The sequence below is a fragment of the Argiope bruennichi genome, chromosome X1, assembly GCF_947563725.1.
Source record: "Argiope bruennichi chromosome X1, qqArgBrue1.1, whole genome shotgun sequence".
Classification (NCBI taxonomy): Eukaryota; Metazoa; Arthropoda; class Arachnida; order Araneae; family Araneidae; genus Argiope; species Argiope bruennichi.
Genome location: NC_079162.1, coordinates 29,330,490 through 29,354,616, shown reverse-complemented (window position 1 = coordinate 29,354,616; position 24,127 = coordinate 29,330,490). Strand labels below are relative to the sequence as shown.

Genomic DNA, 24,127 nt, shown 5'->3' with positions numbered 1-24,127 from the left:
CAAGCTCTTATTAAACATTTACACACAGAAAATGCAATTCATAAACCTGCTTTGCAAACACCTAGAAAGTAGGCTCATTATGTTTTCCTATTGTATGCTTCTCCTGCAGATAAGTTTTGATAATGTGTATTTAGAATAGGGTAAGTAAATTCATTGAAAAATGAGATACACTAAGTCAATTTATTTAATCGGAACAAAATTTACTAAAAGTGCTTTTCTCAACTCAGTGACCGAGACTTCAGCATTTCAAGTGCTAATTAGGTATGTGCTGTATTCTAGAATTCTTTTGTAACTTTCCTATTACATATTTCAATGCAACTAGGTTGATTAAGAAAGGTAAAGAGGTTCTTAAACTGCCTGAATAAACTGGCAGTTATGAGATGGCAGTAAAACGAATAATCCTTGGAGAATTTATTGATATTTTTGTATTAATTTTCATGACGTTTAATACTGTTTTTGAATTATAAGAGAATTTTATATCTAGTGTCTTGCTCTTTGAAAATTATGAGTTATTTCTAGAGAAAATATTTATCTCATATTTAAGCAGATCTAAGCATACATTTTAAATGTATAGTGGTGCAAGAAGCGGTATAGATGCCCGGAGTGTTAGCCTTAGTGGATGCCATGAATATAAAAGCTCAGAGCTTATTTCACGCTCTTATATTTATTCAAGAGTTGACATATAAAAATAGAGTAGGATAAAAATAAATATTATGTTCTCATTTTTACCATTCTGCATATATATTGTCTTCTGATACCGAAACTTTTCGCGCATGCTTTAGGAAGCATTGACCTTTACCAAAATAAAAGGGGGATGGAGGAAGAAAACGGATCTACGAGACGAAGATCAAAGCGTAATTTAAAATTCCGTAAATACACGATTCTTTCTGTGAATCACCCCTCTGTGTGATAAAGTTATCCAAATGCCATGGTCTCGGATCCCTAAAATGAGCGGTACATGTTTTTATCTGTGTTGTTTAATACTGGAATTGTTTATAGGTTTAATGAACTAAGTTTTAAAGCAAGAGTTAATGGAAACTACAAACATCTTGACTTTTTAAAAATTGTTCGTTCTATTTGTATTTGTAAATTTTGCTTACTCCACTTTCTGGAAGTTGTATATTCCTGATACAGTTTTAATAATTTTAATACCAGCTTCCGCTGAGAATTTTTCCGTCTTGCTATTCAGTTTTTCAAATTCCATTCTTATTGTGTACCACATTTTGAAGCTTTATTGCTCCTTTATGTTATGCATTGTCTCTATATAGATGGGAAACTGCACTCGCATTCATCAAGATATAAATATGTCTATACAATGTATCACATTTTACTAATGAATTTCTGTAATTGAGAATCTGTGCAATACTGAGTTTTGAACTATTTCAATACGTCTAATATTAAAATTTCAAGGTTCCTATAATTTTTGGTAAACACTGTATATATGCTCATATCTTGCTACTGCTCTACATAAAAGCAAGCATTCTGCCAATGGAAATCTGCAGTCGTGTTGGACTATTTATAAATATTTTTCTTCCTTTAAGTTCTTTATTTTTAAATATTTTAATACAAAATAGGGCATTATTGTTTTTTATATAGAATTAATAGTTTCATATTATCATACTTTATTTTAAAAGTAGCTTTTTTTTTCAGGTAATTGGGTTTGCCCAAATCATAGCATCTGCTGTTGTGTTCGAAATCCAAATACGTACTGTTTCTGGTGCCTCTTAGGTTCATGCACTAAATGCGTAGATCGTTCATTTCCACGTCGGTGGGTTCTTCCTCCACTTCTGGCCTTTGCCTCTGAATTGTGTTGCCAATGTTTTAAATACATCGAATCTTTCTCACGTCCCATATCACTGCAACATTTGTTTGAGCATGATTTAGAGTTTGAAATGTCTGATGATGATGATGATGTAGATGTGGTGGAAATACTGCCTGGTGCTTCTCGGAATGCTATGTCGCCTCTTCATCGGCTTAGGAACGCTATGACATCGCGTCGGTTTCAGTATTGAATGGCATTTGTTTTAAAAGCATTTGATAATTAACCTAATGAGTCATTTTTAAAATGTATAAAAATAGCTGTGTATCAGTGGAAATATAGCATTTCAGTATATGTTTGTAATATTAAGCATTACATTTATCTGCCATTTTTCTGGGGGTTCATAATTTTTATGCAGTTGTATCGAAAAAGTGTATATGAATCATTTTGTTTTCCTCTTTTATTTTTTTTTAATTGCTTTAATGTATCGGATTGGTGCATATCAGTAACATAACGTTATTAATATAGAAATATCCTGTTACGCGTTTTCATTGTATTATTTTTGCTTCACATATGTCCATGTCATGAATCTTTCTATTATTCTTTTACCGAAGGAATTTTCAATATTTAAATTTTTTTATGATATCTATTTTTGAGTATGGTTTTTTAAGTCTATATATTAATTTTTCTGAATTATTTCTAGAAATTGTGTGTTCCTCATAACAAATTCATGAACATTATTTTAAACTCACTTTTATTTAATTTCTATTGTATCAGTTACATTCTCTTTTGGATAATAGATGGCGACACTTTGTCTTGTCTTTGTTTTGTGTGAAATGTTCCTTAAAACACTGCCCGAATCATAATGATCTACATTTCTACACACTATGTATTTACCATTGTGCTTATAAACTTAATCATTATGCATTTTACTATGAAGTAATATTGTCTTTTAAATATATTTTGTGCTTATTGAATTAAGCAAGCGCAGATTCCCCTCCCTAAATACATAATCATTCAAGAGCGTTGTTCTGAACTATTTTTTTAGTTTCATTAAAGCTGAACAATTAGTTTTATAAGCAAATAATATTTGATAGAAGAGAAAGTTATTTAAAACTCCGGCAGATATTTTTTGGTGTGCATTTTAAATGAAAATCTTTTGATGTGTATTACTGGTAATGATGAATATTATTGTGTTTTTGTATTCACAATTTATTAATATCAATGAAAATGTAACCTGTTATAACAGGGTTTAAACAGGTTTTATAGATGTAGTAGCCATTTTTATAGAACTGCATTCCTCTTAAAAGAGCAATTTCTATATATAAAAAAAATTGCCAACGTGTATTGATGTTCTGCACTATTACTATCGAGAATTGAATATACTTTACTGAAAAAGTTTTCTTTTTTCTTAACAATGATTAGTGTTAATTGTTTAATAAGTATGTCTTGAATATTTGTACTTTTTATCAAAATTTCTGTTTATTTGTTATTTTTCAAAATGTTTTTTTTTATTATTATTATTCTTATTATTATTATTTTAAAATGTCTTTTTATGGGTGTATGCTTGAGAAACATGCACAAAATTTGAACCATTTTATCTGTTGAAAGTGAATATATGTGTCTTTATATATGCCTAAACTATATAGTAGTTTGATTTGGTAGAAGTTTAATCGTCTAAACTGTTGCTTGACAAGCAAAAGGCACTTTCTTACATTTATTTTCAATTTATTACAAATTCTGTTATCAGCATAAATTTCATGTGCAACCGGAATCTGTAGAAGGTAGATTAATTATTCATATGTGAACTCTTTTGAAATGTTTCATTTTATTATTACTGAATAAATTTTTGGAAAATGGATAATGGCCATTTTTGTGAATTTAATCTTATCAGTCTATACGTATCTGATCCAAAAAGTCGCATGAAAGTAGTATATCAGAAATTTTTCTGGAAATTAAATTTGGATATCCTAATATTTTGGTATAGATAAATCTTATTTTTATAAGTATGAAATTTACTTCACTTATTACTTCATTTTATGAATTTATCAACTAGGTGAAAATTCTTGAAAAAAAAAAAAAAAAACTATACAAGAACTAATAATTTAACATATAATTGTCTATTCATGATCTGTATATCATGATATCTATAATTGTCTATTTACGAGTTTCTATTTAATTTCACTTATTTAATGTTTGTAACGATGAAAGGACTTATCTGTTTCGGCAGATTTGTCACTGTTTTAATTCACAACGTCCAAAAGTCTAAATCTGAAAAAAATCTATAAAAAAAAAATTGATGATCAACCAGTTAATTAGAAAATTTTCATGAAATTACATTACATGGTGTGTTCAAAGGTATTTCTCCATTATTATCATGTTGCATTATATTATTGATATCTTTAGTCAGGCAAAATAAAGGCTTTCAAAAGTAACAAATCGTACAATTTACTGATGATTATTAGGTAGAGTACAGCACGAATGGTGCGAATTCTTTTGACATCACTATCGTATGACAAATGCTTCTGAATATGCCATATAACATCTAACTGCATGTTGTTTCAAGCTGTGCTATCACTTCTCATCCCTTTTCTCTTTGCAAGTTGACCAATAGATATAAAAATGAAATTAAAGTGGCTCATTTGACTGATATCGTGTAACTTTGATTCTCTTGTTTTAGTTTTATTGGCTTCTTGTTTTGAAGTAACAAAAAGTCCTATTTTGGGACTGATTTCATAATTTTGAATCATAGCCAAATGACGAGGACGATATCTGGGCTGGCACGATCTTTCCAAACTTTCCATTTTACGCCACAGCTTATGACGTCAGATTTAGAGTGTAACAGGCCTATGCACACGGATCTTTTTAATGGAATCATCCGGTTCCCGAAACCATACCACTTTATCGCCACAATTTGCATGTCACCTTGAATCGATTCCATTGGAACAAAATGAATATTACTAAACATCACTTCAGAATTAGAAACAATTCAAAAAACAGTTTAAATACAGTAATACGCGTAGATGTTGAATTTTCACTTATAAGATGTCACAAAAGTCTGTTTTGGAAAGATAAACCTTTTTTTTTTTTTTTTTTTTTTATTTTTCGTTTAAACTATATTAATTCATAAATATTTGTAAAAATTAAAAAAATGAAATAAATATGAATGAGCAACTGGTGATGACACAATCAAACAGGGGATGACACCTTGTTATTTTACAAATGCTACTGGTCTTCGTCATCGGGAATTACAAGATTTAGAGAACCGTCTGTCGATAAAATTTCTTTTGCGACCAAAGAAATTACTTTTTATCATTATGTAAGTGATCGCAACTATTATATTGAATTAAAAATATATGCCTGATATGATCTTTCCAATGACATGTTCATAAAATTGTTTATGTATATTTAAATGTGCGGCTCTCTAATGTATGTTTCTGTCGGATAATATAACGATCCGGCTTTGTTAGAATATGTATATCCTTCAGTGATTTAGTCATAACTGAAGCGGTGCTAGATCGTTCTAACATAAGTGTTGGGGGAAGGGAGATTGAGCAGGTAATAGGGAGAATAAGCAGGGAATAATTTCATAACTATATATATATATATATATTTAAAATGCTCATTTAAATTTAGATAATTATAAAATTCAAAATTTGCAGATTTACTTGTTATTTTTTAATCAAACTTGAACATAATGTGCATTGTAATCCAATGGATAATAAAAATGTTAAATAATAACTTATATTAATCTCACCTTATACTGAAATTAAGGAATTTCGAAGTAAAATTAAGATATAGGTAAGAATAGTGTAACTTTGAAAATGAAAGGAACCTTTGCTTTCAACCGAGTTCATTTATTGAAAGGGATAAAAATATGAAAGGGAAAGCAAAAAAATAATATATTAATAATAAGCTCGGCGGGGTTTTTTTCCCTCTCCCCTTTCCTAATCTGTAGAGAATTGTTGGTAAATTTGATATTATGAAGGAAAGAAATGTGACTAGATCTGGCAAACTTTGATCGCTTCCTGTTTTCTAATTTATCAAAACAGACATTTAATATCAAGTATTGTTTGCCAATGGATTCTAAAATCTTCCGCCCTTTTGCGAATGCGCTAGGATGAGTTTAATTCGACAAAATAGGAGAAAGATGAAAGAAGGAGATGTTTACATTCAACAATAAAGTAAATTCTGGAAATGCGCACATCCTTCCGCGTCTCACCCCTTAGTGAGCGAGAATAATCTAAAAGTGGTCGTCATAGGATATGGAAACGAACAGTATGTTTTGCTCCACATCCGACAACTCGCCAGAGCCAGGCCATGACATAAAAAATACAGGTTTTACGAAGTAAAGCATAGAATATATTTAAATGTTTGTTGCTTTAAACCCTTTCCAACATCGCTTGCCAATAGTTATTATTTTGAAATATGAATCATATTTTGGAAGAATAAATCAAGGTAAAGATCACGTTATTTTGAGAAAGTGACTTTTTATTTTTGGTAAAAAAAAAAATAATAAGCAGTACCAAAATAACGCCCCTCTTTCATTATATTTCTTGGAGGATATATGACTAAAGTCATTAAGACTTTTCTTGAGAAGAGTATAAAAAAGAATGTACTTATATCGCAGTATTTTATCTCGTAGACTAGCTGTTGTAACCGCAGCTGCCCCTGCATCTGTTTGTTCTACTAAGTGCGTCAAAAAAAAAAAAAACGTATACTTACTTTGAACCGTCATAGAAACTATTTCCTCCGTGCTACAAGATTCAATTTCTGGAGACATAAACCGGGATTTATGGATAACATAATTTGGTCAGATGAAGCCGAATTCGAACTGAATGGAACTGTCCATAGGCACAATTGTGTGTACTGGGCTAAAGAGAATCCTCACATTACTGTTGAAAAGACTGTGAATTTCCTTGGTGTATATGTGTGGTGTGGTTTTGTCATGCAAGGGACTCATTGGGCCTTTCCGCTTTGAAGGTAATGTAACAGGCGAAAAGTATCTAACATTGATTGCTGATTCCATATTCCTGCCATTCGTGTATTATACGGTAATGACAAGTTTTATTTCCAACAAGATAGTTCCCCGCCGCACTATCATTGCGACGCACGAGCATACCCGGAACAATATTTTTCAGGCCTGTGGGTAGAACGCAGGGGGACATTCGAGTTTCCTTCACGCTCTCTAGACCTTACGCCGCTGTATTTCTTGTTATGGGGCACAGTAAAAGATGAGGTGTACAAACGTAAACCACGTAACCTAGATACACTTTGGAATGAGATCCAAGCGCTTTGCGTAGAAATCTCATTGGGCAAGTTGGTACGATGTACGGAATTTTGAACAGTAATCACATTTGCATCAGAAAGTGCATTTATGTTTAAAACTGGACTTTAAGCTTTTCATTTCCAGCAATTGAACCTTGTCGAACGCAACATATATTTTCTATGATGGTTCAAAGTGTGTATACAATTTTTTGGTGCACCCAGTATATGTAAGAAAAAAACGAAAGACGTATATTTTCAGTCGGTAGATTTTTCATATTAATTCCATAAAAAGTTTCATCTAATTACTACTCTAATGAATCCGGATTAAAAACAATTTTAGTGTCAGCATTTGGCTCATATATATAAAATTTTTCTTTGAGTTCCCTGGTTACATATATGCAATCTAGCTACATATAATTAATTAGCCATGGGAAAAACATGGAGTTTCTTAGTTCATATTAGCGTTTTTAAGGGATTAAATATTGATTTCAACGATATCGGGAGAAGGCAATTTAAAGACGCTTTGGCTTTGTATTTTTTTTTTTTTTTTTTTTTTTTTTTTAATGTACACATTGGGATTTTTAGCAAAAGAAAAGGGGTTGGGGGTATGCCCTAATACCAAGGGATCAAAATTAATATACATCCAAAACTCTTCAAAGATCGAAGAAGAATTTGCAGAAGACGCTTATTAGAAACTGTTTATTAGAAAGAAAAATTTCAACAGGCGATATCAATTTGTAGTTAACATTATGCTTTCTCTAATGGTTTGTTCTGTAAGTTAAGTATTTCAAACAGCTTAAGAGAATATGATCAAACTCCTTTTCTTGGTTGCAGGAGTATCAATAATTCTACTTCAAATTTATTTAGTATGTCTGGAGTAATAACCATCAGGGTGATCACACTTGTCGTCATTATGTGTTCTCTAGCCGTAAAGTAAGGGATAAAATGGAAGGAATATCTCCCACAGTTTCTTTGTAACTTGCTGTTTTAATAAATGAGGCATATATTTTGAAACAATATTTTCTGGCAATATGTGGTAACTGCAATCCTTTCCAAAGTACGAATTCCACTCTATGACAGTTTTTGTGAGAGAGTCTGCGATTCTTTCCAAGAAATATTTCTGGAATTCAAAACAATAGGAACTTTAGGTTTAGTTTGCTTCTAAACAAGATTTTTTTTCCAGCAATTTTCTCATCAAGATTCTTTAGTTCTTTTATGAATAACTCTTGAAGAATTAAAAGATAATGTTTTCAAGGCTTGAAGGTCAGAGAAACTGCCTATCAGCAGCAGTATTTATTTATTTTGGAAGCAGGAGGTCATCAATAATTTGACGGATCTTTAAAAATTCGGCTGTAAAAATTGAATCGATAGTATGAATTCCATAAGAGAATGATTGTAGTTATGAAATGTTCAATTGTAATAATTTTGCGTTTTAATATCAATCGCTACTAAAATAGAATTCCAGCAATTACAATATTTTGATAATCCGAAAGTAAGTAATTTTCACATAGTAAGATGCAATGTGAGTGTTGAGAATGCCAATGGACATATAGGATATTTTAATTGTTTTTATTTATTTCTAAATGGAATTCTTTTTGATAAACTTAAGCTAAAAATCAATTTAAAAAAAGATTTATTGTATGATAATTGGGAGCATTAAAATTTTAAAATTACCAAAATGTGAGACAAGATTAGGTCAAATAATTTTAAAATATTGTAAAAATCTAACTAAGATTTCTTTTAATTAAGACTTTTTAAAGACAGCTTTTAAAATACAGATCAGAAGGTAATATGTAACAAATTTAACTCAAACTCAGATTTAAAAAAAATGCGCAACAAAAGCAAAAATAAAAATGTTTGAAGAAAATAAGTTCAACATCGGCAAGATAGTTGTAATTAAATCTTAAGATACGCTTAATATTTCAAAGAAGAAGAAAAAAAAAACATTGTTCTTGATTGTGTTTAAATCAATTTTTTTAAAAAGTTGATTAAAGTTTTAAAATATAGCCGTGTACGAAAAACATGTCACTAAAATGCCCTTTTTATTAATTTTAAGACTGTGTAAAAAAAAAAAAATTTGTGTAATGATATTTTTAAAAGTTATGGCGAAAAAACATAAAATCCTTCAACCCCCAATTTCGCCCCTTTCAGAAAGTCGTAGAACTTTTCAATAGCGCAATATATCCTTCTAGATGCTAAGGAACATGCTTACCAAATTTTATTAGAATCCATCCAGGGGTGTGGATATATATATATATATATATATACGAGGGATGTTCAAATGAAAAGGTACGAAACGTCGTAACAATGTAACCGTTAACATATTTACCTATGCAGCTATGGGAGAACGTAGGGAGGCGATTGGAGTCTCCGGCGTCAAACGGAGCATGCGCAGGAGAGAGCAGAGGCTCTTATAAATAGCGCCGTCCAAGTATGGCTACTTGTTGAATTCCTCGAGCACAGAAGAACCATTAACTCCGATGTATACTATGAGACACTCCGAAGACTACGCAGATCCATCAAGAATAAAAAACCGGGGCTACTCACGAAGGGTGTGGTTCTGCTCCATGATTACGCACGCGGAACTGGCCAAGTTCAAGTGGGAGCAGCTCGACCATCCGTCCTACAGCCCGGACATGTCGCCCTGCGATTTTCATGTGATGTTCCCCTGAAAAAACATCTGAAAGGAATGCGCTTCAACTCGGACGGGGAACTCAAAGACGCTGTGAAGGACTGAGTCTCGTCAAGGCCACAGGAATTCTGGGAACATGCAATCCTTCGGCCCGTTAATCAATGGGATCGTTGTGCTCAGGCCTATAGTGTACTTTGAATAAAGTCTTCATTTATACCCACAGTGTCGTTTTGTACCTTTTCATTTGAACACCCCTTGTATATAAAATTAAGAGTTTCTAATATTACCCTGGTGGCTATCTGAAAGGACCACTAGGTTACTAACTGAGGGTCTAACATATACTATTAAGCTGTTGGGGTCGAACATCCATCCTCTTGTTTAACATCGAAGTTTAGAAGGGAGTGTCAGATCACCTATCCATCAATTGACGAAGCTCTAAATGATGACAAAACAGCCAATCTGATGAATTTCAATGTTTTTAAACCTCCCTGAAATCTCAGTCTGTCGGTTTGTAAGTATGATAACTCGAAAGAGGAAAGAGACAGGCAGATGAAACTTGGCAGTCAATCTTTAGACCAAAAATAATAATATCTGTATTTAATTTGTAAACGGAAATTCTTTCGGTCTTCCAGCAAGCCTGCATGTTAACAATAACTCAAAATGCTGCCAACTAGATGAATGAAATTTGGCATACGTTTTCATCACCAGATTCTTAAATCTGTATCAAATTTTTACTAAATGGAAATACTGCCAACCTGTCCATGTGTATGCGAACGCTGCAACGCCAAAAGTTATATGACTAATATTCGAAATGAGCATAATTTTTATAAGCATAATTTCTATAAGCATAATTTTTTTGAAAGCAGATGGCAGTTTCTGCCATCTTCGAAGAGAGCGATGACACTTTGAATTTTTGAGTTCGTTTTATTCTCTCCCGGGAGGCAGGCATGATTTATTTACAAGAGGCGCAGACAAGGCACGTCCGGCCACAACGCGGCACAAGAGCGAAAAAGGCAAGAAGAGAGAGAAATAAATTATCCCTGGTCTGATATAACATGAGATATTGATAGGGAAAATATTTTTTCACAGTTCTTATATACTATTAAGATTCCGATAGGGATTCTCATACATGTCGATTCTGATAAGGGAAACACAGGGATCTTTTAAAAAAGAATTTGCTTAGATCAACAATTTTTATCCTTTCTCTTGGAGCGTGGGAACCGCTGACGAAAGCATTTTCACTTCACAAAACTTCAGTTGAATTAATTAAGTAGAAAAAGTGGAATGGGATCAGGAAATAAGAGAATATTTTAGAATGAAGTTACTATTGACTGAATTACGATAAAACTTTGGAAATTAATTAGAATCGAAATTAGAGTTTAAAATATCATTACATACATATATATATGTAAGCATTATTTTATGTGAAGCTGAATGCAGGTGCGACAAGCAGTGAAGAGACTGCATTTTTAAATTCGCTTTAATCCTTCCCGGGAAAGCATAATTTATTTGCAAGCAGGCGTGGACAAGGCACATCCGTCACAGCGAGGCACAAAAGCAGAAGTGGAGAAAAAACAAGAAATAAATTATCCCTCGTCTTATATAACATGAGATATTGACAGGGAAAATATTTTTTTCACAGTGCTAATACATTATTAAGATTCCGATAGGGATTTCCAACACACGCGCGAACCAGGCAAGGGAAACACAGGGATCTTTTTAAAAAAGTATTTGTTTAGATCAGTAATTTTTATCCCTTCATTCGCAGCTTGGGAGCCGCTTACGAAAGCATTTTTATACAGCTTCTTTTGAATTAATTAGATAGAAAGACTGGAATGGGATCAGGAAATAAGAGAACATTTTAGAACGACTTTGATATGGGCTAAATTAAGATAAAACTTTAGAAATTAATTAGGGTTGAAATTAGATTTTAATATACATATATACAGTGTCTCACAAAAGTGATGGGACACTTGTGCTTTACAAAAGGAAACTAATAAAATAAATAATTAAACATGTACAAAAAATTTTTGGGTGTGTTTCATATTTAAAGTTAGTAACAATTATTACATAACATACATTTTGTCAAAATATTAATTTAATAAAGATACAATTGTTTAGAACGGGGCAAAAAATGGCTCACATAAGTGATGGGACACTTACTTTTCCATCAAATATTTATCCAAAAATTTTACTTTTAAAACATGATTTAATCTTCTTGGGATGGATTCGACTAATTTTTTTGTGATTTCTGGAGTGATTTTACCCCATTCTTCTTGAAGCACCGATTTTAATTGTTCTTTTGAAGAAATGGTGTGTTTGCGAATTCTTGATTCCAATTCTTGCCAAATATTCTCTATGGGATTTATGTCTGGAGATTGTGGTGATGTTTTTATTATTTCAGGATAGTTATACAGCAGCCAGAGTCTAACGTTCAAAGCAGTGTGTTTGGGGTCATTGCCCTGGTAGAATTTAAAATCGTTATGAAGGTACAATTTTCGTGCTGAAGATTTCAAATTTTGCTTTAAAATGTCAATATACTTGTACTGATCCATTATACTGTCAATAAAAACAAGATTACCAACTCCAGCGGACGACATACACCCCCATACCATACTACTCCTCCACCAGTTTTACTGTTGGCACCAAGTTCTGTTTGCGAAATTCTTCCCTGGGTTTTCTCCACACCAAGATTCTACCGTCAGAAACAAATATATTTAGTTTACTCTTATCAACAAATATAACTTTATTCCAGTAATCAGAATTCTTATTTATATTGGATTTTACGAAGGCTAGTCTGAGTTTTCTATTCTTTTCACTTACGAAGAATTTTTTCCTGGCTACTCTACCGTGATATCCAGCAGATCGAATTACCCTTCTAATTGTCTCGGGATTAACAATTATTCCATATAATGTTTGTAAATCAGCAGCAACTTTAGGAGCACTCTTTCTTGGATTTTTTTTTTTTTTTTTTTTTTTTAATATTTCAAACGATAATTCGTTTAATTCCATTGGATAGCTTTGATGGTCGGCCAGGTCTTCTGTTATCCTGAATAATATGATTCTTTTTATATCGTTTAATGATATTGAAAACTGTTGAATGACTCAAGTTAACTGTTTCATCAGTTTTTCTAATAGATTTTCCACGTTCAATATGCAAATTAATAACTAATTTTCGAATTTCAGGCGAAGTTTCTTTTCGTGTAGCATTCATGGCTGCACAGAGCTAAAAAAAACACAAAAATTCCAAAACAAGCTGGAGAGAAATACAACAGACGATTTTATAAATTATTGCCAATTGCTTTTGAGTAAAAATAAAACCACCAAAAATATTTTTATTGCTTATTTCAGACGATTTTTGTTGCATACCTAATGGTGTCCCATCACTTATGTGAGCTATTTTTTGCTCCGTTCTAAACAATTGTATTTTTATTAAATTAATATTTTGACAAAATATATGTTATGTAATAATTGTTACTAAATTTAAGTATGAAACACACCCACAAAAAATTTGTACACGTTTTTTTTTAATTTATTTTATTACAGTTTCCTTTTGTAAAGCACAAGTGTCCCATCACTTTTGTGAGACACTGTATATATATATATATATATATATATATATATATATATATATATATATATATATATATATATATATATATATATATATATATATATATATATATATATAATATTATGTTAGTATACAAGAAAGTGAAAAGCAGAACAATTCGACATATTGTATTACAAATAAGCATCAGATTAGGGTAGCAAAAGGGGTATAGATGACCTGGGGATCAGCTCTGAGGGATGCTGTGTTCCTAAAATATCAGTACTTTTATCTTTTTAAAAACGAATACTACAAGATGGATGGAAAGGGAGGAGCATTCTTTATCCTTGCTACACCACCGCAAATACTTTCGAATCCGTTGCGAAAGATTCTGCTGCTGTAATGGTAAAATATTAATACTTTTAGTTTATTTGTCGAATAAAATGAGAAAGATGAAAAAAGAAATATGATGCTCCGATCTACTTTTTTCTTTGCTATGCCATTGCGAAAGATTCTATTCTGATGGCGAAATATTAATTATTTCATGTTTAAAAAAAATCAAACAGCATGAGAGGCAAATCGATAATACTTTGCCCCAATTATCATTTATTCTTGCTGCATCGCTGCGAATGTTTACAAATCCACTCCGAAGAATTTTGTTGCACAGTATTAAAATGTTACATAAAACGGGAAGGCGATATTAAGCTCTTACCATCTTGTTTGTATTTTTCCTTTATCCCACTGGGGGGCATCTCAGATGCGAGGATGAAAGCTGACTTATAAAGCAGGTTCTCGCTTCCCTGGTTGGCGAGGGTAAATTGCCTCTATACCGATGGTGGGTTTACCCCTTCGTGGATAGTTGACACATGGGTTGCACCGTAATGGGCGCCATTTTACGTTCATCTCCCTGCTTTATCAATTGTCGTGGCGACTTGATCAGTGAGATTACCCAGGATACTTTGGCATGGCGGGGGGAACTCATTTTATGGTTAACTTTGTTGGACCCCTGCGAATATTTACCCAATCCTACTTCTTATAAAGTTTAAATTTCAATACTTATTTAAAAATTGATTTGGATGATATAATGGAAAAAAATTCATTTTATGTATTAATAATTTGTTATATTAGCACAATATTTTTTCACTCATGTTGCTGCTGTGGAAAGGTTTAAAATAAAAATTGATCTCGTTAAGTAGTGCTAAATTTGCTTAGAGGTTAAGACTTCTGATACCAGTCGATTCTGCTGATGAATGCAAACCAATTGTAGAACTGAAATTAGGAAGAAAGAAAAAAAAAAAAACATTCTTTGATCCTTAGAACTGATCGTTAATCAATCATTTTTCCAGTGGCATTTAAACTAAACATTTCAAGGAAGGCACGCCTATCTACTTATCAATGAAATCCACTTCGATTTTTTTTCCAAGTCATTCTTTGCAATTGAGAACTGAAATTTTTTTTAAAAAATGATAATAGGCAAATAATGTTGTCTTTTTAAACTTTACAGGGAAACTTAACATCGGATGGTTAACATAATTTTAGTGTTCAGCATCGGTGTTGATTCGCTTTAAATACCGAAACAACATTTTCAACACAGGTACAGGTTATTATGCCTCACTCAAAGAAAAATAAAACACTGCTACATCAAATGCTAACTTTTATGCGCAGAATTTTTATTCCGAATACACAGAAAGCTTCCAGAATGTACTAAAAACTTAATATGATAGAAAAAAAAATTTACCTCAGATAATTTGGAAACATTTAAGGCGTCCTGTCATAAATGTAGCAATCTTTAATTGCAATTATTTATTGAAACATTATTTTAACTGAAAATTCAAATATATATTTCTTGTTTCTAAAACATATATACCATATGCGATTCATCTTTTCAAAATTAAGAATAACTTTTGCGAATTATTATAAAACTAATTGTTTCAATTCATCTGATTAGAAAATTCTTTTTATTTCAAATTTATGCAACATACAATTAAAACTATTACATTATCTAAGAAATTACTGGAATGAAGGAGCTGCTATTATATTCAATAAAAAGTTATTCAATTTCATGTCACGGCGAGACATTAATATTAGTAACTAAACTAAACTCCAAATTCAATGAGAAATTTTGCACAAAACTGAATGACCAAATTATTTTTAAAAATAATTTATCATTGAAGAGTGAATTATAATTACATTCTTAGATAATCATTACTTTATTTTAATTTTTTATTCAATTTTGAATAAAAAATATGAAAAAAAAATGAATTTCCTAAGAAAACTGAATAATAACTTTGTCATGAAAGTTTAAAATTCGAAAATTTAAAATAACTCTCTTTAAAATGACTGAAATTTTCGACTGCATTTTCACTTGTAAGATAGGACAAACTTATTTATGACACTAAAACAGTACTATTTTTCTTTTCCAAAATCACAAAAAGAAAGAGACGAGACTCGAAGATGCAGCTTTTCCGCGAACGATCCAAGATAGCAGAAGAACTCACTTAACTCGCTAAAAGAGTAATGATTTAGGCGAAAATCTAAACATATTTGGCGATTTGGCGCAAAGTTGGCTACAGTCTAACGGCTCTTGTTCGACTGACCGGGCCATTGCATGTTGAGATGAAAAGCCAGAAACAGCGCATTGTAGCGAATGTTTAGAAAAAGCAGTTTTTGAGAAAGATCTCCACAACTGATCTGATGATGAAGTTTGAAAGAAATTAATATATTTTTTTAAATAGTAAGTATTTTCTATGTTTATCATACAATTATCTACTTTTATGACATGTTTTTAATTAAATTTTTTCTTTGAATTGCTTATTTTATTTCATATAAATTTTGACAACAGGAGTTTTCCTCCTTGATTCTTATTTTAAAATATGCATATGAAATTTGGAAAGTAAGGACTTATGAAATGAAGATTTTGTTAAATATTTCATACAAATTCTTTTTGTGTTAATTTTGTTTTCAAAATTTCAGTTCTATTTGTTTCACTTTCGTCATATAGTTTAATTCGTCGATCATATTTCGATATACTTATTTATTTATTTGAACATTACAAAAACAGTGAAATCAAAGCATTAGTTTTTTAATTGTTTCTGTTCCGAAATTTTACTTGAAACAGAGAGCTAAAAGATAAATAAAATGACATTAAAATTCAATGGAAGAATACATTATTAAAATATGTGTTCGAAAGAGAATACTGAAAGAAACACAAACATTTTAAGATGTTTCCGAACACAAAATGAGAAAAAAAAAATGCTTGTTTTGTTTAGCTGTACATATAAATCAGAAAACAGAAAGACAAAAGAAAATAATTTTGTAGTAAAAAAAAAATCAGATATCTATTATTACATATACTAGCATTGGCTTCTCTAATAGAGTTTCTCTAACAAAATTATTTTTTATAGCATGATGCCTCTAATAGGGTTTCTTCTTTAATAAACATATTCAATTCCGATCAAATAACCGGAAATTCTTTGGAAAAGCATTTTGACTTTTATCTGCTTCAGATTTTTTATTTTGCGAAAGATGCTCCTGTCACTTAAGGATTTTCGGTCTATTTATAGACTCGACATAGTTTTGTGGACCTTAATATTTTGCAATAACGGTGTCGGCATCTTCACCCCAACATTTTATGGTTTGTTTTATGACACTAAATGTGCATTAATCTCTCCTAATTCATAAAAATGTTCATCGATTTTTATTGTTATTAGAAACTCTATTAATAATAATTTCGATTTCTATTTTTAGTATTTAAATATATAGTTGAGGTTAATTAAATTTCACATAGCACATTGGAATTTAGAAAGTAAGAATTTTGGTTGCATATGATTGGACATACATTTTTGAGCAGCTTTAAAATAAGTATTGAAAGATATAGATATGAAATATAGATAATAAATTTCATAAATAACATATTTAAAAAATTATTTGAGTTTCTAATCTGAAATATAGAAAACTTTGTAGAAATAATTTATTAATCACTTAAGAGTGAGTTTCGGCTGCAATCGGTTTATTTACTTTATTAAATTGGAGGCATATTTCACATCGCTGTGAAATTCTGATTTCTTTTATACTTTCACTTGCTTCAGAACTAGAAAAAAAATACAACCAAAATTTTATCATTCATGTTGGGTTTTATTTATTTTTAAAACTTCCGGAAGTTCCGAAGCAAAATTTTCCAACATATGGTTGTATAAGCCCATTTAAATATATTACATTTTTTTCTGTTGAATTTTCGATTAGATTTTTTTTTAATGTGCTGTTGAGTCTTTTTCCCATCTAAATTTGATTTAGTATGCTTTACAAGCGCACCAATAGTTTGTAGGTGACTTTACAGAGTAATCGTGTAAAACTGCGCAAAATAAAATTTAAAAAAAACATTGAAAAATCTACCATTATATTACTTTCTTAAAAGCTGCCAATATTTGCATTTAAAATTATATTTTAAAAAATGGAATTCTAACGATGGGAGAGTTTAAAAAAAATATCATGAGATTTTCTCAAAACATTGTTATGAAAATTTTCAAATTCAAATAATGTTACGAATGTGATTAAAGCGTGAAACACGTGCAAGCATACGAAAAGAGACAGGATGGGTGTTGAGAAAAATCTTTTGATATTCAAATGTCGTACTTTCATTATCGACCTTTGACAACCTTTTCTTACACATTACTTTATGATCTGGAATTCTCGAAACTGGAACTGCATTTGTTATGATGCGCATGTGAATGTGAGCGCATTCATGGGAAACCGTAGAAAAAACTTGATCAAAAAAAAAAAAAAATGGAGAATCAGGGGAAACCTATGAAGTGCAGGAAGTATTATAGCTATTTACTACTTCTCGTGCGGCTATTCTTTGCTTTTGCTATAATGGGTGGAAAAGCACAACACTGTTGAAGAGAGAGAAAAACAAATTCTATTGCCTTAAAAAAAAAAAAAAAGGCACGGATGCGCCTACGGATATGAATTGCGCAACGTTTTAATGAAATTATCCTTAGTATGATCTCTTGATTTATCGAGGTGTGATGAATGAAGATATCATAACAGAAACGATCATTGTTATAGCTAGATAAATAACAAACATTTATTTATTAGGAAGGGTTTGTGTGTGTGTGCGTATATATATATAAACAAAAGAATTTCGGAAGGATTTTTATCTAAGATTTAAAACAATAAATTAGCTTCCCCTAAGGTTTTTTTTATAGATATATCAGCATCTGAAAATCCCGCCGATATATTCGTTCATAAATAGTATTCGAAGTATCTACCGGCTCAATACTATTTGGCAGATTTTATTAAATTAATTGTATTGACGACTACTTTAAGTCGCAAAAAGTATTTATCGCAATTTCAGTGGTGCTGAGAACTATTGGTGGTCAAAAAAAGTGCTGAGAACTATTTACAAGAAATAAGCAAAAAAGTGAAAGGAACAAAGGTAGCATAAATTCATTTTAATACAATTTTGTTTAGTTATCGTTCAGTAATTTAGTGAATTCCATTGAAAAATTTGATACTAAGATGAAGAACAATATATATACTTTTAACTTTTTGTGACTCCTTTAGAGTGCTGGCTCACAGTTTTAAGTGCTACAAGAATTAAGTACTACAGGTTTTTAGAGGGAAGTTATATTATAGTATTTCTATTTACTTAAAATACGATTTTTTGTTTAGAATGGAAAAAATTTTAAATAGTAAAGTTTTAATAAAAACCAATTATCATTATCTTTCATAGGAAGAATGATAAATCTAATTTTCGATTAAAAACTAAACTATAAATCTTGATTTAAATTGTACTGTTATAGAAAAGCACACGAGAACATCATCTATAAGAAAGGAAATGAAATCAATTTATCAATTCTGAAAATAGTGCATACATTCTACAAATTACAGTATGTTCAGAAATTTTCAAATAAAACGCCTATAAGCTAGCATGTGCTTTTAGACACCATTTTAGAATCCAATAAGTTAGCTCAAAAAGAATATTATTTAAGAAAATAGCAGTTGAATGAAGTCATGAACTTCACTGTTAGAAATCCTCAAAAATATTGAACAGTGAATACTTCTATTACAATTCAAATTTTAATTAGAATTAATGAATATATTAAGCCTAAATATTCCCTGAAAGATATTGAAATATTCTAAAGCAAATGTGAAGGAATTTGTATGTTATTTGAAAGCGTATCAACTAATATTGTGTGAAGAAATGTATACAAAACACTTAAAATAAGAATTAAAAAAGCTCTCGCAAGATCTTCAGCTATTTCACACAATTTGTTAGAAGCGTTCATATCCGGTAGCAGTTATTAATGATCGTTCGAGAATCAGTTAAAGAAGATTAAACGCAACAACTTTTGCAAGATAACTACAGAGTGATCTAAGAAAGACGAGTTGGAAATTAAAAGTTGATATTTCCGTTTATAGAATTCGTTTTTGAGATGCTATCACATCTTGCTGTTTTCCTTAAGAGTAAGTAGTGAGCTTTGTGTGAAATTTCTTATTTCATTCATACATTAGTTATTCTTAACCTTTCAATTTTTTAGAACCGACTTTCTATATTTACTTTACACGCATGCTCTCTCTAATGATTTTTTATTTTGAATGTCTAATATTAAAATTTTTTTCGTGTTCTTAATCTGATTCTTATGGGCGGTACAGATGCTAAACCATTAGATCACTGTTTTGTGATTCCATTAAATGAGAAGCTATAATTGTCTTGTAGGTAGTTTCATTGGAAGTTTATATTGTTTTCAAAAATATATATACTTGTATTTCTTTTAAAGGTGGCATTTTATTTTTGCTTTATTTGTTCTGATGTTTGTGTAATTCATTTTTTCAAATTTTTCTTATTTTTAAGTTTTTATCTACATAATTATTTCTGCTTCCTTTGCGAATTCGTCTTATAGGCTGAGAATTATATTTAAATAAGGCCATTGGATTTACAGCGTATTATGAATGAAAGTAAACTTTAATTACCTATACTTTCTTCCATGATGCTTTTTAAAAAGTAAATGTCAAGAATTTGCCGGTTTGAGGTGGCGGTTAATGGAGTGCTTGAACTTAAAGGTTCTTCACCTCCACACCAATTTCTCTGGGAAAGAATGACACAGCAATTGCAGTTACATGGTTGAGAATGTGGAGAAGCACATTCAAATTTCTATTTTTATAAAAAATAAATCTGAGTGCAATAATTTTGAAGAAAACGTTGATGCAATAACATATGTAATCTCTAAAATATCAGTAAAATTTTCCGAAATCCTTCGAATAAACACTCATAATTGCGCATAAATAAATTTTAATATTAATTTCGTTATTTCTATAATTTTCATCCAAAGTCATTCAAACATATCAACTTAATTGTATTTATTAAAGCCGACTTAAGAAATAGATTCTTATTCTTTGCCGATTTCAATAAAGGTATAAAAAATCGTGCAATAACAAAGAGTCACTATGATTAAAAATAAAGATTAAAGCCTTTACGACGACGCTTTTAATTGCTGTTGATGTTTTATGTTTGAAATGAAATTTCAATTATTTTCAGAAATTCGTTCAATGTTTTCAGAAGAAAGAAAAAAAAGAAAAAAAAACGCCTGAGTTAATGAATTCATATACAAGCACTTTTAATATAACTTCCACATTTATAAACCATCATTACTTCTTGCATTGAACTGCAAACCGATTTTGATTATGTAACCTTAACAAGTAAATCATTGGGTTTTTTTGTTTACTTTTAAAAATAATATACTAATTCAAATTATCGATTCTTTTTCTTAAGAAATAACAAAAATATTTGTATTACAACGCAGGATAGTTGTATCAAGAAGATATTTGGTATACTACGATAAAATCTGTCCCTTCAGGCCTTTCTTTGCGACATTAAGGTTATTGCTAAATCTTAAAAATGGCTTGTTCGAGTGGATTAAAAAGCAAAGAAGGATGAAAAAGAGATTTAAAAATAATAATATTGAATTAATAAATACATAAACTAGGCTATTCTTCATTAAAATGTATCATTATTTATTTATTCACTCAGGAAGTGATACTTGTTCAGTGTATTAAATATTTCCTGTTTATTTCCAATATTTACATATGAAAATAATGCAGGTGATATTTTTTTTTAGAATTGATATATCATTAACTGTAACGGAAGTTTATTTTCATAAGAAACATTACATTTATAACTGCTGAAAATTTTGTATTTGTGATTTTAACCATATAAATGAAATATAAATGAGCTGTTTTATACGCTTTATCTTAACAAAAATAACTTTAATAATTTCCATAATTGTAAATTACGAAATGAGTTAACTAAGCAAGGTTATAATGTCATTTTACCGGTGAAGCAGAGATGGGCAGGGGGGGGGGTAAAGAGATTGTAAGGATTCGGGGATCAATTTCAGAAGGTGTGTGATGAGAAAAAATAGTAGCATATTTATTTCACTTTTCGAAATATGACACGGCATGAAAAAATACTAAATCTTGGGCATCATTTACCCTGACTTCATTATAACTTTTTACAAATATACGGTCTTATGGCATGGTTACGGAACATAAAGGGGAGGAAGATGCTTGTTTGTCCTGTCCTCTGGCCAGCATCATTTAAAAACTGGTAAACTGATGAGCATTTTCTAAAGAATTCCTCGTTGTGGTTTGGCAGGTTTATGAAATTTTTCCTCCAAGCTAAACACAAAAGTGGGCCAGTTTCCCCTGAAATTCCATCAGGAAAACAACTTACTCCTATATATTGGTACTAAGTCAGGTTTGTGCTTCGGATTTCCCAAGTTCACTTTGACTCAAAGATGATGCTATACATTCCCTAAGTCAAAATTCCTTGGCTCGCAGATTTGGCTCAGTGGGCTAGACCAAGAGAAATTATGTCTTCCACAATAAACGGCAATATTAAATTGACGTAAACTATATTTGTATATTCCTTCCATGAAAATACTGAAGAACTGATGCGTTTTGAGCCTCTGCTTTTTAAAGTTTTAATGCATGTTCTCAATGTATTTACCAACAATGTTACATAAATGTGACATTAATGACATCTCTTTTAAACGTTTGTGACATTAAATAATTTCTTGCAGAAGAAGTGTTTTGATTAACATTTATTAAGAACTCAAACAAGAAATTTTAATCGACAAATAATTTTAAAAAGCATTCCAATTTCTACATTTATTTAGAGTACAACGACAAAATACGCATTCGATAAGATGAAACAGCAACTCATCAGCTGAGACAAATGAATGGAAATGTATTGATAGAGATAATCAATATCTAAAGAGTTTAGTTTCCTTTTCACTTGTCAGCGGTTCTCTAAACAATGTTCTTCGAATATTTTTCATCGTGTAGTATGTTTAAAGATTTCACTGTTAATAGTGAAAAATGAAATTCGGAGCAAAAGGTTACAGAAAAGGATAAAAGCTGGTTTTTGATTTTTCGTGAGAGAAAATCGGTCACGATTTTACAATCCTGAGACCTTTACCAGGAGGGAAAAACAGTTTTGATTATAACTGAATAATTCAGAATAAGTGTATGCGTGTGCTACATACCCATAAACGGAATTACAGGTTACGCAGTTTGAGTTCTCGTAATTCTATGTAAAATTACGATTTATTCGGAAATAGATACAAGTGAAGAAAGTAACGTTTAAAAATAAACAATAAAACAAAAAAAACTTATATCAGATTATATTTGATACATAATTTCTGTACTCTTTGATCAATAAAGTGCATGCCTCTTTTGCGTTTCCTATATAAAACATGAATTGAAAGTATTTTAAAAACAGGATATTCAATTCCAAATTTCAAGTCGTGATTGTTCTTTAATCGCATACAATATAGAGAATATTATGTATTTAATTCTTCAGTTACAAGTTAAAAAAGGTATAATAAAGCGGGAGAAAGGAGATGGTTTTAGTTAAATGGAAACTACTGTAATGAAAAATCTCAAAATGTTCCTGAATTTAGAATACATTCAAGCTTTTATATTTATAATATACTTATAACATATTTGGAATAAAAATTTTTAACGGAACTGAATGCTATTTTTGACTTATCTTATTGACTGTGTTGATGCAATAGAATGTGCCTCCTTTAACTATATTTGGTTTTGGATTATATTTAAAATAGATTATGAATTTTTTTTAAGCATTTCTTTCCTGTATATGCTTTAAAACTGCTGTGTCTCGTATGATAAAGCCCTCTGTATATAGTTTATCATATGCACTCGCTTTTAAAATAAAATGATGACGATTCAGCACAGAAGTTTAGATGAACTCGCTTTTAAAATAAAATGATGAAGAATGCAGTATAGAAGTTCTAATTATCAGGAACAATAATGGAAATTAGTAATAAGGTATCAATTACCCTTTGAGAAAGAGTGAACGATCTACTAGTGAGAAAAAATGAATGGGAGAGATCTAGAGACAGAATTACAAACAAGAAAGAAAAAGAAAAAGACTTCTTTGTTTCAAAGCAGCACGACAACCTTTTTATAGTCAAATCAATCTTGAAAGATAGGTCGGTGAAAAGACCGGCGTGAAAGTATGATATCAAGATCGATTGTGGTGAATCCATTGATGTGAAAGTCTTAAAAAATGACACGCCTTTTGATACAACCTGAAACTGATTCGTTATCTATAATCATCATAAATATTATTATTAAACTCATTAATTATACGAACCAATCAGTGTGGGATATTTTTAATCAGTTTCATTGATTATTGAAAATTTATTTTGCTACTCTTTTGTCTTTAGAATGGAGAAGTTATTTATAGAAAGTAGAGATAGATAAAAGGAAAGTTTTTTTCGAGTTTGTTGATCTGGATAAAGAAATTGATTCGTTTGATAGACACTTCCTTCATCAATGCAATTTTTAGGTTTAAAAGTGGATTTGCTAATTATAATTTAATGTTTTGACTACT

At 30.6% G+C, this 24,127-nt stretch overlaps 2 protein-coding genes across 12 annotated transcripts in view; both read left to right on the top strand.

Annotated features, from left to right (window-relative positions):
• Nucleotides 1–3,613, top strand: part of LOC129958101 (histone-lysine N-methyltransferase NSD2-like) — a 175,610-nt gene extending 171,997 nt beyond the window's left edge. For 7 of the 9 annotated variants that reach the window (XM_056070296.1, XM_056070293.1, XM_056070294.1 and 4 more), the window contains one exon: nucleotides 1,651–3,613. In XM_056070296.1, coding sequence (XP_055926271.1) covers nucleotides 1,651–2,012 — 362 coding nt within the window. In that variant the 3' untranslated portion in view covers nucleotides 2,013–3,613. The remainder of the gene's footprint in view (nucleotides 1–1,650) is intronic. The other 2 variants (XR_008783143.1, XR_008783144.1) reach the window with 2 other exon arrangements.
• A 12,232-nt stretch (nucleotides 3,614–15,845) lies between these two features.
• Nucleotides 15,846–24,127, top strand: part of LOC129958208 (early endosome antigen 1-like) — a 120,559-nt gene continuing 112,277 nt past the window's right edge. For 2 of the 3 annotated variants that reach the window (XM_056070488.1, XM_056070485.1), the window contains exon 1: nucleotides 15,848–15,943. The gene's annotated coding sequence lies outside the window, so the exon portion shown is untranslated. Of the gene's footprint in view, nucleotides 15,944–24,127 lie in introns of all 3 variants that reach the window. The other variant, XM_056070487.1, reaches the window with a different exon arrangement.